Below are 17002 nucleotides of genomic sequence, written 5' to 3'. Positions count from 1 at the left end.
GTGTTGTGTGCCACCCCTGCAAGGAAGGATTTTATACAAGTTTTAAACAACCAGCACCTCACATCAGACTGTAAATGCTGTATATTTTTTTTGTTTAAGTACTGAGACTTATTTTAATCTTTAATGTTTGTAAGGTTATAATGTTTTTTTGATTATCAGTTTCAAATACACAAATAACCACAGCTGAGCATGTGGTTACTGACCTTTTTAATAGTGATTTGTATTAGCTTATTGTGTTTTGAACAAATATGCTGTTTATTGTGTAGTTCCTGGAGAATTCCCAAGATTCAGAGGGCCCACAAAAACAAACTACTCCGTTCAACAGCAATTGATCTCTATGTAGTTTCAGGCAGAGCACTAACTTGCTTAACTTTTGTCCCTGACAGTTCAGTTACCTTTTTTTCCCCTTCATTTTCCTTTCTTATTCACATTTTTGCACTTGAAATTAAATGGACCAATGCAAGTCTCTTGTTTGACATTGTGTGTGTCAGCACACATTTCCACACTGGACATACCCAATGTCAAATGAAGAACAAATGCTCAGTGAGAAGCCTATTTCACAACTGCTTTTTTTTAGTTTTGTCTCTAATAATAAGAAACCATAAGCATACTGGTATCTATGAGGGTATTCGACCAATCCAACATATCCCATGCCAAAATACAGTGCTTCACATTTTTAATTTTATAGCCAAATAGTCCCAAACAGACACACGTTAGCCCTGACCTGACCCTAATCTTGTTCACTAATGCGATCTGACATGGGCACAATCTAGGAAGCGAGGCTAAAGCCAACAGTTTTCACCTGGGAGGGGGCAGCATGACACTCGCTAACCTTTTCCTCTTGCACACACCAAGCAGCCTGACAGCACAGTTTTACCGACACAGAGTCAGGTGATGCCCTGTAAGGCTCTTGAGGCTATCTTAACTGGTGGATTTGAAGGCAATAGGTAAACCTTATTTAATGATACTTAAAGCTAAACTTTGTCAGAAGAACAGTAAGAGATAGGGGAAGAAATAATGCCTTGATGCCATCGTGTTAGCGGAACAGTAACTTTGATTTCATGCTCTACCTGGCCTTGACGAGCTCTAGTCTATGAGTAAAACATCCTGAGAACAGTTCAACAGCTGATAGGGGAAGTTGCTGTACAGAGCCATCCCATTACGCTTCTTCACCCCTTTTGTGGTTGATGTTTTTCTACTGAAAAATGGAACCAAAGTAACATACTTTGAATACTTTTACTTAGGCCGAATCTTTGAACAACAATCTGGTCTGCATTGGCAGTCTTCTCATTAATTTATTTCCTTTCCAATCCTCAGTGAAAATGTTTCCATACCTCCTACTGAGAGAAATATCCACAACCGACAGAGACTTTTTAAACTTCTAATACAAAATTAATAATATGTATCTATTCTACATTGCTCAGAGGATTAGGTTTACTTGCAGGGGGGCAGCAAAGGATTGTAACAGATTTAAAATGCCCTAGAAAAGCATGTCAGGTCTATATTAATATATATATATATAAAAAAAAAAAAAAACTGTGGGAAACCCTTTGAAATTTTAGTAGAAAATAATTACTATTGGAAATTAGTTTATACAGGTTTGCCATGCAATGTTTAGCTTGAACACAGAAGGGAAAACAGAAAGAAATGCGGACATATTATAAATAGACACCTTGAGTATCTCTGTCTATAAAAAATATTTCAGTAATAGACATCAGTATAAAAACAACAAACAATTGCACAGAAACAAATGTTTAAAAATAGGCTGTAGACACTTTTTCTACTGAGTTTCAAAGGACGTTTTTGCCACTCCACCTGGAATTCCTCAGGGAGAGAAATAATTGGTATGAAATCACACAGCAAATTAACTATTCCAGAGTATGAGCAAACATATCACAACGGAAATGGAGGAAAATTTGTACTAATTCCTTACACCCCTAAATCCCAAGTAAGCTGCCCTCTCCGACTTAATCGTTCTGTTACTATTCTTTGACTAATATTTGGGTGTACCACCACATTCATTTTAATCACTTAAGCATATGGAATGACAGTGCAGGTGACTAGGGGTATTTAACCCAATATCGCATTTCCTGGTACAAAATAAAAAACACCCCATTCCAGGCTATAGGCTATATACTCTTAAAACCAGTTAATAACAAAAAATAATCTGATGTTGAAAGTGTCATAAAAGTGTCGTTTAATTTATCATTCAATAGATCACTAGCCGTCTGATAGCAAGTTTAAATGAACAACAAAATAAGTATAGTATCAAGGTTCAAAGATTGCATTGTAAAACATCAAGAGCAATCACAGGTTTTTTTCCACTAATCACTAACCCGTCAATGTCATTTAAGAAACAATGAAGATTAAACCACTGGTACCATTATAAATGTTTAACTTGTGTTAGGAAATAGGCTACATAGTCTACAACTACCAGGAAAAGAGCACTAGTCCAGGATTCAGTAGCAAGTTGAATTCAGTTTAAGTTGGAACACTACTGACTGTCTTCTGTGTTGTGAACAGTAGATTTGGAGGCTTTAAAGATTAGTAAAGTAAAAAACGCAAAAACAAACCTACAAAACTGTAATTTGATAACCAAATATAAACCTTAAAAGATAAATCACTAATTATAAAACAGAACATCTGCATTCAGTCGAACATGAAATCTACACTTTATATGGAGAAGAATCACAAGGGACAAAACTAAGCAGTTGCTATAGCTCACTACTTTAGATCAACTTAAATAGACAAAACATAATAATTATACTGAAACCAAAAGAAAAGAAAATGAAACTGTACACTGAATACCAGGGATCTTCAGTATTTTTTGTAATGAAAATGAGCATGTTTTGTCTATTTTGTAGCATAATATTTCTCCTTTCTCTGTATCTAACACACTCATCTTCTGTATATATTTCACTGTCAGATGTACACAGTAACTGATCTTCATGTGTAGCGCACAAAAAACAGGTTAGCAGCATCTCCATTCATAGTAGCCCATGTTCAGAAAACACGGCCCACCACATAAACCTTACAATCCATGACAAAGCACCACAATGGAGGTATAAAGTGTCATTATAAATCATAACAATTCACATTGAATAAGGAAAATGATGAATCGATGCAGTGTTTCACGATGTTAAATAAATGATCTCAACAGGGGACCGCGAGTGGCATCGTGCATAATTAGAATGGAATTACATTCCTTTATAAATAGCTACTGAAAATCTTTGACATCAGTTTAAGTGCCTGATGTGTGGTTGGAAAGTTTCTTCAATCTGCTGTAATAGTATGCTAAACACAGCATGGCTGCTTTTGAGACTGCCTCCTGAGTGCACTGCTTTTGACCTCACTTTCCGTACCACAGTGGAGGTCACTGCACATTGGGGCAGGGGGGGCCGAGCTCAGACAGCAGATGAATGCTGGCATGGAAGATAATCAAAAGGTCCTCGTCATCGATTCCTCACAAATTCAAGTATTTTCAAGAAGAGCGGTGTGGGAGGTCTTGCTTTTATAGGAGCTATAATGACCGGGAAACTGCGTGTGATTCATCATCGCACAGATAGTCAACACCGTATTACATAAGGAAAGCAAACAGATAATCAGCCACATAAACCTCACAGATAAATCATTCACTCACACTTGCCAACACGGCTCCATAATGTTGGCAGGCATATTGCAGACCAGGTTTCCAAACTCTGTCCTAGTAATAGTATGCATGTAATTGTACTTGAATAAACTGTCACTAATTGCTGAATTGTTAATTGCCGAAATCTATTTCGTTTAATATCCACACCCATGACCATAATTTCCATTCATCTATGCACACACTAGTGAGAAATAATGTGAATGGCAGAAGTTTATGAAGATGTCGGTGTTTTAAGTAAGCTTTATATTTTAGAAGGCTATTGTTTTGTTTATGGTTGGCAGAAAAATAAATGGTTGCCCATAACTGAACAGTTATAATAACTGATCATACACTGGAAATAGTCCCCAAGGATAACTATGGTATTTTTGTATCACAATCTTTTAATATGCAAATATGTGCCCAATAAGGGAAAGACAGATCAAATGTGGTACAGGACAGCCAACAAGTATCCCATGGGAATGTACTGCACTGTGATACACTGTAATCTAGCCTAATACATTATATTGTATTACAGGGAGTTCTGAACATTCAAACATTATTTTCAATAGCATTTCAAAAAAAGAAAAAAGAAAAAGAAAATCGAAATTGCCAAAATTCTGGAAGTTTGGTATGTGTAACACAAAAACTGCTGAAGGAGTTGGTGATTGTCAGAACAAAATAATAAAATCTGACTAGATTTAGACATGGCTCATACATAAGGTGCTTTCCCCTATCACTTGCAGTTCACTGGAAATAAATGGTATTATCTCCACATGGTTTGGTTCTGGGGATTGTCTTTTTCATTTCTAACCATTTGGCTCATCTCACAGGTATTCCACAGCTTAAACAGAAGCACATCAGCCAAAAGCTAGATTTCTTTGTTAAAAGATATTGTTTTGGAAAGAAACCCATTGTCAGGCTGAATGGAGCTAGTCCAACAACACAGACTCAGAAACATACTACAGCTGGCTGCACTATGGCCTTAGAGGTAATTAAAAAATGGTCCCCCCAAACTGTGTACTTAATTAAACTGAAGTAATTGAAACTAGTTTTCTCCCACATCTTGACTAATATTTTTATAAACTTCCCGTTCTTTAATAGGCATTGGTATTTTTTTTAAATTAAAAATAACAATGCAGACGCTACTTTAGTATACAGTATAATATTCAAATGTACTGAACTCAGGTAAATGTGTGTTTCTGAACTCATGGTGCACTTTATTAATAATGACAGCATTTTCAACCTTTAACTAAATAGTTGGACAGAATAGGAAAAGCAGAAAACATAGGTGATAACAGATCTATCCATTGGTATAGGGTCAGGGAGTCAGCTAATAAATAAACAAATACAAAATTATAATTCATAGTATGTTGACTAACAAGGAAGACAGATGAATGACAACAGAAATAACAACTTCTTAAAGGAAAAATATAAAGATAATGGAAAATATGCATCTCCAAATATGTTATTGTGTTTAGAGCCCAAACAAGAGAACCTACAAGCAAGTAGCAAGTACCTACACCCTTGTGCTGTTTACAACATAAACTGAGGAGAAGCACAGGTGTGCTCACAAGGTAACCCCTGGCAACAGCTGAAGGACACCTGTGGTGTGAGAGCTCTGGGGAAGGAGTACATTTGAACCAGCAGCCATCACACAAGCCAGGGCAAGACACAGTCCCGCTTCTCTTCACAGGAGAATCGCTTAATGGAATCAATGCATCAGACAACCCTTTAGAAATGATTTCCCACCATGCTGCATTTTCCAATCAGAATATATATGGTTTGGTTTGTAACGCTGCCAGTCGCAGCTAGGTACTTGCAGTCAGCACTTTCCCTGGACCTTTTATTTCCATGAGTTCATACAGAAGGAACTCTCCTGGGGACAGGCTTCCACAGCTTACAACAGCAACTCCTGAGTCAAGAGAGACCAACTGGCTGAACTGGGAAAACTGCTGCACTGCAAAACACAGGGGCGTTTTCACTTGAGTGTTCCCACTGTCAATAATAATATTGAATTTAGTTCCAATTCAAAGTCTAATGTAGTTTCTCGTGTTATATGATACTCTCAGTAATGTCAAACATAATTCATATCTTGGAAGAAGAAGAATGAATATAAATGAACATTTATTGAAACAAGCATCCTTCCCCTCGAAGGCTGTGGTTTCGTAGCAGTGCAGCTGGTGTCAGAGCGGGACAGAAGAAGTGTGTGTGGAACGCCAGGCCAAACCTTACTGTGCAGTTCTGTGGTTTTAAGCGGAACAGAAACCCAGGCAAGGGGAAGGTGCATGCATCTCAGCCTGAGAGGGTAGTTGAAGCAGGCAGAATATGCTCTCAGCAACAGGCTAGGTTATTAATAGGAAGGTTATGTAGTACATCAGGTCCCATTTTCTCACATGCAAAGCCTATCAGGCTTCTTAAGAGGATCACTAGACTCGCCACACAGGACAAAACTTCTGAACACCCCAGTGACAAATTCGTTTTTTTAAAAGACGCACAAAAAAAACATCCAAGAAAATAAATATTTGCCATTTTTCTTCGCCCTTTGCTTTTAATGCCTTGTAAAGAAACCCAGTAGGCATCTGCATTTAATAAACAAATCCATCAAGTGTTCTTGATGATCAATTTAGGTACATAAAAGAGCAACCAATAATTCCCAGACATTTCAATATTACAGAAGTGTCACTTTCATTACAAGATGAAAAATCGCCAGTCACCCAGTAGATGTGATGTATGATGCTTTATATTACATCATTAACTGCTGGAGCTTACCTGCACCACAGCGATGTGTGCAAGCCATTCATCAATTCACTATATCATCCACTGACTCTCAGAGAATGCATTTAGTTCTGCAGATTATTCTTGTTTTCTTCGGTTTTGTTTTTCACTTTGAACTGTGCAGAGTAATTCCAACCCCACAGATTAATTGATTGTGTGAAAAATCTTCCCAGAGAGCCATATGATGACCCTCTGGGGTTTTGCTGTTTGACTTATTGCTGTATAATATCAGCTACCTTCATAACATATGCAGTCTTCTGATAGAGATATTTTGACAAAATACATTTTTAGTTTTCTTTTTACCTGACCATAGATTATTGGCAACCAAACCCTGTATAACTAAATACACTGGAGTGCCTTTCTTCAGATTTTGAAGTATACAAAGACACAGAAGAATAATCATAGGTGAAAAACATACATTCAGTATATCTACAAATGCATTACAGCAAACTCGAAATTACTTTTCCATCCAATTGATCTTACTGTGTTGATATTACTGCGGTCACTGAAATTATGAAATCAAATCAAATAAAGCCTTTTATGATAATATAAATAAACACGAAAATATATTACAAGGCGTGCTATTAGTAGAAACGTACTTAAAATTGAGTCTTGAAATGATATTAGCACGCCCCAGCATTTCAAGGACCACTACAAAGGATACTTAATGAAAATGATTTCCTGTAGAGTCAAGTTCTTTTCTTCAAGGCAAATTAAAAGTATTGTTTTAAAATAGACTTGCAGAAAAAGAGCAAAACTGACACACAGGGAAGAGGGAACCGGCACATAAAAACAATGGAACTCCTCCGAGACTGAGGGGCTTCGAAAGTCCTTTGGGTTCGAGCACAACGACAACAGAATCCAGCAACAACTCAACTACAACAGTTCTGCTACAGCAGGGCAGCATTGCAATGAACCAGGGTATCATGGTTCAGAGACTGAATGTGACGAGAACTCACCACTGTAGAAGCGAATCATACAGCTGAGGTCAGAGTTGGCAGCTTCCTTCTGTATCCTCAGTGGGTCGTCATAGCCCATTGCCGCCAAGTAGTCATAAATGATCTGGAGAGGGTGCTCAGTGGGGTCCAGCCTCCTGCAAAAACAATGAACATGTTCTGTGACAAGGCAGCAGACACTTCACATACACCGCAATCAAGAAGGCCAACATCCTTGGAGCACTTACTAAAAAATACATAACAAAATTTCCCAGTTTTTATTATCATTTTTTTTTTTAAATGCAGAAGGCTAATAGATATATTCATATTCAAACACAAGGAAACATTCCCGAAATAAAGCATTACTGTTCTACGTAAATGGAGACCCATCAAGTGCACAGATTTACATATGCATATGAAAAATATAAGATTCTATTTTTGTACACCATAAAACCTGCATCTCAATGCCTCGTTTACTAGGAAACCAGATTTTAATGTCCGTGATTAACTACACCATACAGTTTAACCTTTCAGTTAGACAGATATTCAAGTGACCCAATTTATTTTACCCCAATGACTTTCAATTGCATTTTCATGCATGGAGTTTCTGTATGCTTGGCATGAAGATCCTACTCTAAGAATCTCAGAACATTTCATAACAATCTAACAGATATCAAGGTTCAGTCAGTCAAGCAATCATAGCCTGTTTTCTTGTGCTTGGCACTGGTCACCATCCAGTATGTTAACATTTTGATTTTTTAAAAACTCAATTTTTCATTGAAATCCTATTACATGTTTTTGACTTATTAGGACAGTTCTTCTATGAACTTATTAAATCAGATTTTTTTTATTTTTTTTAATCAGTCTAGCAGTCATGCAGCTACTTAAGGCCTTGTGTCAGACAATTCCATTCAACACCTGATCAAAGCCTCACCTTATCCCGCTTGGTAATCCTGTTAACAGACTCAATGCCAGGATCAAACAAGGGCTTGAGAATCCAGCAAGCTGTGACGCACAGCAAGTCAGTAGGACTACAGTCTAAACCTGGGGAGACTTTTAATGCTAGGTATATATTCTTGAAGGGGTTACATTCTGAATAAAGACATTCTCTGAACTCTGAACACTGCAGTGAATTTAAAGTGATTGAATATTTAGAAGCAGTCAACCGGGGATGTCACCCCTGAGACCAAAGCGTCATTTACAAAGTAGCTTCAGGCAAAAGAGTACTTTGTAGATATTAGAGAACACTTTGCAAAACCAAAACAGGCACTGCATAAATAAAATGAATCCCCCTATTACATTTCACAGAAATACATTTTAGAGCAATAACTTTACATTATAAATCTGGGTGTAAGCACAAGGACATTAATTACTGGGACTTGTTTACTAGTTCTGGCTCAGAGATGACCCATATGGAGCAAGAAATAAGAAAAACATCCTTTCTCCATTACTTACTTTCTTGTAAAAGGAGTGAAATAAATCACTTATCTGAAAGGGAGATTCCAGATTTGCTTTTTCTATGGTGCCATTAACGTCTAACCATAAACTGACATACAATGTTGAGTTTGGGTCCGATTAAAAGCAATAATTAATTCCAAATCATCTCCAAACTTCAACATCTATAATTAAGGTCAAAACTGGCCTTTAAATATATTTCTCCCACTATACAGAATACCTCTGATATTGCACTCATCAGTTTTACAAAGTAGAGAAGACAACAAAACATTGAGCTGTACTAGGTACAGTTTCCATATATTTGACAGTAATTCTGCCATTTCAGTCACACCCTAACTGTTCACAGTTGCTAATAATTGGCAATTTGCCACCCCACCACCTTTTATGCCACACAAGGACTCAAGCATCCTCAAGGACTGCTAATACATTTCAGAGGACAAAAACATTTGTACTACATTATTTAATTTCCAGCATCATTCCCCAAGACCATTCTCAATCACTGGTGAATCTTATTATTCAGTGCCTTTTAACATAAGCAGCATGCACCCAGGAGACTGTAAAGTCAGCACTGAGATGGATGTGAAAGTCAAGGAGATTTGCAGCACTTTTAAGGTATCTCAAAGACTTAAAAAACCTAGTAAATGTCGTAAGCTTTGGGAATCCAGTTTGTCCTTAGCAGTAGTATCCCACGGACAGTGCTGGTGTTGCGTCTAACATTAGTGTTGTTTCTGTTTATCAAGCCCATAGTCCTTTTCACCACAGAGTGCAATTGCCTGGATCATATCAGCTGGTTTGATGTCAACTAAGAAGTGATCGCTTCACACGTCTCACAGGATTCGCGTGGATTACTGCCAGCGGAAGTGATCGCTGTCTCCACTAGCAGACCCCTTAAAACAGATGCTTTTGTTTTGAGTCAAAGACAGGTTTAAATGATGTGCAAATCTGCAGCCTGACAGTGAGCATTGTATCTACAATTATTCTTAAACCTGGCTTTGGAAAGAAAAAAAAAAAAAAAAGGATGAATGTATCCAACTATTAGGTGTTAGTATATCTAGCCCCTTCCTACTCTAAAGGTATATTAGCACACAATGATCAGAATCTGATGCTGGCCCATTTAAAGAATCAAGGAAATGCTTCCGCTAGTAGCTCTATTGTTCAATGTGCGTGTTGCATTAAAAAAAGGATCAGACCACTTCTTCAGCCAAGGCCTTTATTATTTGGAGTAGTAATGCTTATACCGATTCTTACTTTCTGAAGTTATATTTAAGTAAATCTGTTCATATGACTCCATCATTTTGGTCACCTATTTATGGTGGGTAGTTTCCAGAGCATAGCAAATTGTGGAATGCTGCTCCCACTTCCATTCCACAAAAATAAATGTATGCATGTATGAAGATGTGTGCATTTTACTACAATACTAACCAGATGTTTTCACACCCTGGTTATGAGTGCTACTATTATATTCTCCATATTGTTTAATTCAGATAAATCCTGGTTGAAATCTCTGTGAGGTGTGTGAGGCGCAGTGCGTTGCGCAGTGTTACCTGAGTAGGTCACCGTGCAGCTGCAGGTAGAGGGCCTGGCTGTCCCCCTGGGCGCACAGCTCCTCCGCACTGGTGCTGGTGGAGCAGAGGATGAGACGCAGGTCGGGCTGTGAGGTAGTGGAGGAGGGGGGTCCTGAGGAGGGGGGTGGGGGGTCCACTCCCCCATACAGGCACACACAACCCCGCTGGGAGTCCCCCTTCAGCCACTCCCTCTCCCGGGAGCCAAAGCGGCTCCTCCGCGTCATGCAGCCCCGGCTCCCGTTGCGTTTCATGTTGCGCTGCGGCACAGAGACAGGAGAAGAGGATGACATCACAGGGGCTCAGGGGATGGGCGTGATAAGACAGCTGGTTTGGCAGGTTACTTTCTTATGATCGTATTCTGTTCATATCCCCTCATGCATACTGTACCTTGTTATATTGTCTTTATCTTGAACTCTTCATCTTTTTGTATGATGTGGTCTATTTTTGTTAAACTATACAATTATACATCAGATATATGAATAAATGATAATAATATTCGGTGAAAACTTGCAATAGAAACTGTTGCAACAAGCCAATTCTCTCTTCTGTACATATTCATTCACAGAGAAACTAGTTTGCTACTGTTACTGTAACTGTCTTCCACATATTTTAACACATTAGCATCATCAGGTTAATTTGTGTGGAACTGGTATACTGATACTAATCAGATTTTAAGTTATAATGTCATTAGACTTCGGACAAGATATGTATGCAAGTATGTAGAATGAATTCTCTCTCATCCGTGGAAATTCCTTCTAGAACAGGGCAGTGTGGGTAAGATCACACAGACACTACTTGCTCTAATTTAATTTTAAACTAAAAAGAGAAGTGCAGTGCATTAGCAGTGGTCATTCTAGAAAGCTATCATTTGAACAGATTTCTGGACGCAAGACTGTGAACTACTTTTTATAATGAAGCTAAACACACTCAGGCAACTGTTTGACAGAATCATTAAGGTAATTATGTTGTACAATTATGCCTATACTGTTATTCAAAGTATGGTGCAAAGAGATTTTGATGTAAAGAGATTAATGAATGTGTCCAAATGTTGTTTACTTTTGGGCTCTCATAGGACTCTAAACCACTATTAACAGTTGCTGCTTTCCATAGAATGGCATGGCTTTCTTAGCTGTACACTTCAGAATTGCTTTCAGCCCAATGTTATCACATGTGCCCAGCCATTAGCAATACCTGTTGTGTGGAGTTTGGGCAAATGGCCAGATCAAAAACAGCAGAGGAGATTCTACTGACTGCCAGGTATTCTTATATATTTTCCCGATATTAATGTTCCACACCAAAGAAAGCCTGTACTTGCTGACAGACACATTTCTACTAATAGCTTCTGCCATTAAGAATCATTGTACACTATGGGCCAGTTCTGACACTGGAGGCATAAAGAAGTATTAAAATCATCAATGGATCTCAGTTTGTGTTAAGGTATGATATCAACCTGTCTGTGCACACAACAATTAGCCAAATGCATCCTTCCGGCAAAAAACATTTTATACTATTTATATTACTTTTCAATCGTAACATTATCCCAATTGGATAATTTGGTCACATGACGAAGGCCAGAAAAAATAACACTACACCCACGAGAGTCAGACACAAATATTTCTAGAGCTTTCCATTTTTAATTGTGTCTATCTTTTCAAAGATTGTCATTGGCCCTTTTGAAACAAGAGACACCGAAATTATCTGTAGCTAGGTTAATGTCAGCAGGTTGTTTTCAATTGAACTAAACAGTGCAAAGTTCACTTCAATGCTAAGACTTTGATAACCCGGGTCTGCGAAGCCTGAGAAGTACAACCTACATTGCATTGTCTCTGTTTATCTGCAATAATAACAAGAGTGGTTCTTACATATATACACTTGATGATGTGTATGAATTGGGATAGACTGCAAGGGGGAGGTGTCAGGTCATTAGTCAGACTGATGAAATCATTCTACTGTACCATGATTCTGTGCCCCTCCTCCGAGGCTGCTGTAGTCATTGCCAGCTACTTCCATGCCCTACTCCATCTGCCTGCACTAGCGGCATCTCACTTCATGTGCAATACATTTAGGTGCAATGGGTATGTACTGACAACTGATGAAATTCACCACTGTTTTATCACAACTGTTTCTAGAACATCAGCAGATCTACAGGTCTTCAGAAAACCTCTACTGAAGACAGAACCTGAACACCATCTATTAAAATATAATGACCCAACCCTTTCTATAGAGCTGGAGGAGTTGAGAAATCCATCCTTCAAATCGAGAAGATTTGCATTGCAAATGTGCTGAGCAATTTGATGTATTTAAACTATATTCAGGCTCTACACATGGATCAGGCCTTTTACTAATCCTATGTGCTTTACTTTAAAACGCTTCCATAAAGCTATAGTTAACAGTTAGGAGTGCTTTGGGAGGTTATAGCTAAAAAACGATAATTTTAATTGTTTTAATTGTATTTGTTATAGGGGGTCAATTTACTTATTCATTTATGAATGATTTCATTTATATTTATTTTAAAATGAATATTGCTCCGCTATTACGTGATAATATACTGTAATGTCAAATATCAACATTCGGAGGCTCACCTAGACAGGAAATGCTAATTGGTTTTTGCTTTTTCAATTTGCAAAAATGTGAACATATATATATATATACATACATACACACACACACACACACACATATATATGCATAGTACTAAAAAACACTAAACCGAAAAGAAATACAAAGGAGAGAGAGAGAGCCCAATAATTATAGCTAATCGAAACCTGGCATCTTTAAAAAGAGTGGCACGTCACATACCTAATGGGTTAATTAATGACATCATGGCGGAAGTAGAGTGGAGGAATATACAGCAAGGAAGGGGTTAATCAGCCTTGCCTGTTTCGAGTGCTAGGGCATTGGCTTTAAATCTGGAAATATATATATAAATATCAAAATAAAAAAAACGTTTCTATATTAAAACGAACGCTACAGAAATTACACATCCATAGTCTTAACGAAAAAACGATTTAAGATCAAATATGCATACAATGATTGTCAACAGTTTTTTTATATGAATGACATAATATTAATATTAATTCTATTTGCACAGCTGGTGTATTACCGGAACCTACAATTTAAGACGTATATAGTCTTCATCGGGGTCAAGACCTTAATTGCTACCGCGTTTACTAAAATAAAATAATTAAAATCCAATGAGTAATGTGAAAGGGTTGACACGCACATGACAGTAATTTAGACAGATCTAACAGGTTTCGGCTGGACTGCAACAGTGATGAATTAAGTGAAACGCAGCGGCTCCAGTCCAGCCGACACCATGCAAAGACGGGGTAGACCAACTCGCTCGCTAGCTTATAATACAGCTGCACACGCAACAGACAGAGCACGGAAATAGATATAAAACACATTTTGAAAGGGAAATTATACACGAAATATACACATACAATAAACCATATGAAGAGAAAGCACAGAACGCATCACTTGGACTTCTGAGTAGGTAAACGGGTATCAAACACGTAATCGGCCCTGGTTTGGCGCTGGACCGCGGTGCACAGTGCTGTCTTTTCCCCGATATGGAGTTGCATTATAGAGCATTATTTCAGTCATGTACCTTCAAAACCCGGATTCCTGTCCCCCGGGACCCGGCTCCTGCGCACTGATTCGAGCCCGGTTCGCCAACCTCTGTGCCCGGCAGAACACCGGTATAAGATCCGCTATGTTCGCCACCACAGTGGTTGTTTCGGTCCGGTACTGTGCCCGGTACCGCCCCCGCCGGACTCTCTTCTTCCTCCATTTACATTTAAAAAGCGTCGTTAAATGCAGAAAATAACGCTCCAGTTCAGTACTGGTAAATTCCCATGCACTGGGCAGGAGAGGAGAAAATCCCATTCATCTCGGGTGAGACGCCATAACCAGACTGAACATCACGGGCTGTCAGATAGCCTTCATCCATATACATGAGCAAGGCGGGGCTACACTTATTATTCATAGATTTCAAGCCAACTAGAGCAGGCGTACTGCATTATTCATTAGGGTTCGTTAACTATCATTAAGCTGGTCGCCTCACTCGAATTGAGAGATTCTAATAATTTATGCACTCTCTACTATTCACTATAAGACTTCTGTTATTAATTTTTCATAAACTTGGTTTAACTTAATGTGGAATGTTCGGATTGAGAAAAATACCCACACCCAATCCAAATATCACACAGCTATTATGATTACTGTAATTGCAAGGTATTGCAAATGTAAAATGTATAATGTATACATCTAGACTTACTGTATTTTCACATTTTGTTTAGTTTTCTAATTAGCTTAGAAATTGGAGCAGGAACTGAACAGCATTCTGAAATACAAAAATGACTGGGAATCATAGGACTATATCATAGGTCTAAAATATACAGCTCTCAGCAATACTAAAACACTGTCCCAGAGGACCCACCGTAGAGACATACCTACATGACTAAGCACTTTCACACAAAGCTAGAGCATATGTTATTCTCCATGTACCAGCAATTCATGGACATTCTGGAACACTACAAGTGTTCTAACTACCCAGCAATGTGGTTGAAGCTGAACATTTGGGAACATGGTCGAATGGCTTCCTCTCGTTTGTAAACTTTCTTATATGTTCTTAAGTGAAACAAAAAACAAAAAATACACCACACACACACACTGACTGGCATAAGTACATGCTAAATCCGCATTGTCTAGTCAGTGACATTTACGAAGGCTGAAGAATTAAAGATGTGTAATACTACAGTCTTGTCTATGATTTTACTTCAACTTTTGTCAATGCTGAATTTTACAGGGTATAAAAATATTCAGCGAGCTCATTAGTGCATTTTTTTTTTAAGAAATTGAATAAATCAACTAAGTAATCGGTTTCTCTAATAGCCTTCCCTCTTCTGTAGATTCATATTTCACAGTAAATAATTTTTTTAAATGCCATAGACAAGTTCCACACAATTTCTTATGAAGTCAGCACATAGAACTTTTGTAAACCATTTAACCTGGTAACTACTGTTACCAAAGAGGTTTACAACTCAAATTTTGTCAGTCCGTTATCACTTATCAATCTGAACAATTTAGATACTCTTCCCTGTTCAAATTAATTACCTTTGGCCTGCATACCTTAAGGTTGTAATACAGATTTTTTCTTTTCAGGTTAATGTAATCTTTAAAGAGAGAGAAAACTATACATAGTTACAAATACTCAGAATAAATGGTACAAGACGAACTCTTTATAACTCTTTGTTGATCAGTAGTTAATTAGATAATTATATTTGAATTAAATAACAGGAAACAACCGATGGTAGGCAGACTTTGTGTTGACATATTACAAATATTTGTGTGGAAAGAAAGAAAAAAAAAGAAAAAAAAAAATCAAGGATATACTGCAGTTAAGTTTTGAACTCATGGATTTCTTAAGTGTCACAACTTGTAGTCTGGACAATGACACTAGTGTTTCACAGGTAGTTTACTAAAGATTATATAATTGTTTATATTCTACATATTTATATTGAAAAAGGAAACCGTTAAACAACTACATTTTAGATCAAATACACCACACATAAAACCAAATGCCTGGATTTTTAATGCATGGCTATTAACCAACACTAATTGCAAGATTGCTAATTATATATATAAGGTTGGAAATATAAATGTCTAATTGATCTATGCAACCATTTTTGGAGCTTGAATAATAATGAAAAAAAATTGAAAGTAAAGCACGTGATAAAGAAATCTCCTTATCGGTTACGATTGCGATTGTTTTCAATACTCCCATATACACAAATAAACACAAAACACTGGCATTCTATAGATTTTTTTTTTTTTTTTTTTATTAGTCACTGATCATAATTTTTCCAACCCGAAGACAATACACAGCAGAATTCTAAAATGTCCCATGTAATGGTTTACAACCTTTCATTATTACTTCAGCCTGACGTTCCCATCTACCTTTAAGACAAGGGACTTTCAAATTCAGTTTCACATGTCAAACTTGTCTGGAATAATTACAACTTCATTAAATCATTTTTCTCAATTAGATTTTGTGTGGTAGTATACTGGAGATACATAAAGGGTGGGGGTGGGGGCACTTCATATATAGATTCACCTAGCAATTAACAAAATTGACTTTATTTCTATGAGAAGAAAGGGAAGGGAATCCTCACTGGTTAAATCCATGGTTCCCACATCTCCCTTCCCACACAACTAAAATAACATACATGTATTACCAACAAAAGAGTAGAAAACAATCACATCAAATGGAATGGTGTGAATGCTCAATTATCAGTATTTTTATTTCCCCCAAAACTCTACCATTTCTTTTAATTACAGAGGTTTCAAACTGAAGACTTCCAAACTTTTCTTCACATATACATTAATGTTCCAGATCAGCAAAGAGGTGTGGTGGTTTGATTATTGTATTTATTTTTTTAAAACTTTTTTTTCCCTTGCATTTTAAAAAGGAGATACATAAAGAGTAGAAATGAGTATTTACACTGGTTGTCACATGCAGCTCCGAAGCTGAGAATTTGAAACCATTGCAGCCAATGACCATGTCTTACCTTGCATGGGGCGGAGTAAGACGCACACAGGTACACACAAATTTATACTGGCTGGCTTAAAAAGTAAAAGGT

The 17002-nt window shown here is 37.5% G+C and overlaps 1 protein-coding gene across 1 annotated transcript in view; it reads right to left on the bottom strand.

The window, feature by feature from the left end:
- Positions 1 to 14259, bottom strand: part of phlpp2 (PH domain and leucine rich repeat protein phosphatase 2) — a 41124-nt gene extending 26865 nt beyond the window's left edge. The window contains exons 1-3 of the mRNA XM_066713782.1: positions 13969 to 14259; positions 10338 to 10615; positions 7363 to 7496 (exon numbers count right to left, since the gene is read on the bottom strand). Coding sequence (XP_066569879.1) covers positions 7363 to 7496; positions 10338 to 10615; positions 13969 to 14151 — 595 coding nt within the window. The 5' untranslated portion in view covers positions 14152 to 14259. The remainder of the gene's footprint in view (positions 1 to 7362; positions 7497 to 10337; positions 10616 to 13968) is intronic.
- Between the last annotated feature and the right edge of the window lie 2743 nt (positions 14260 to 17002).

This window comes from Amia ocellicauda, chromosome 9 (assembly GCF_036373705.1).
Source record: "Amia ocellicauda isolate fAmiCal2 chromosome 9, fAmiCal2.hap1, whole genome shotgun sequence".
Taxonomy (NCBI): Eukaryota; Metazoa; Chordata; class Actinopteri; order Amiiformes; family Amiidae; genus Amia; species Amia ocellicauda.
Note: the sequence above shows the minus strand (reverse complement) of the source record. Positions and strands in the feature narration are given on the sequence as shown.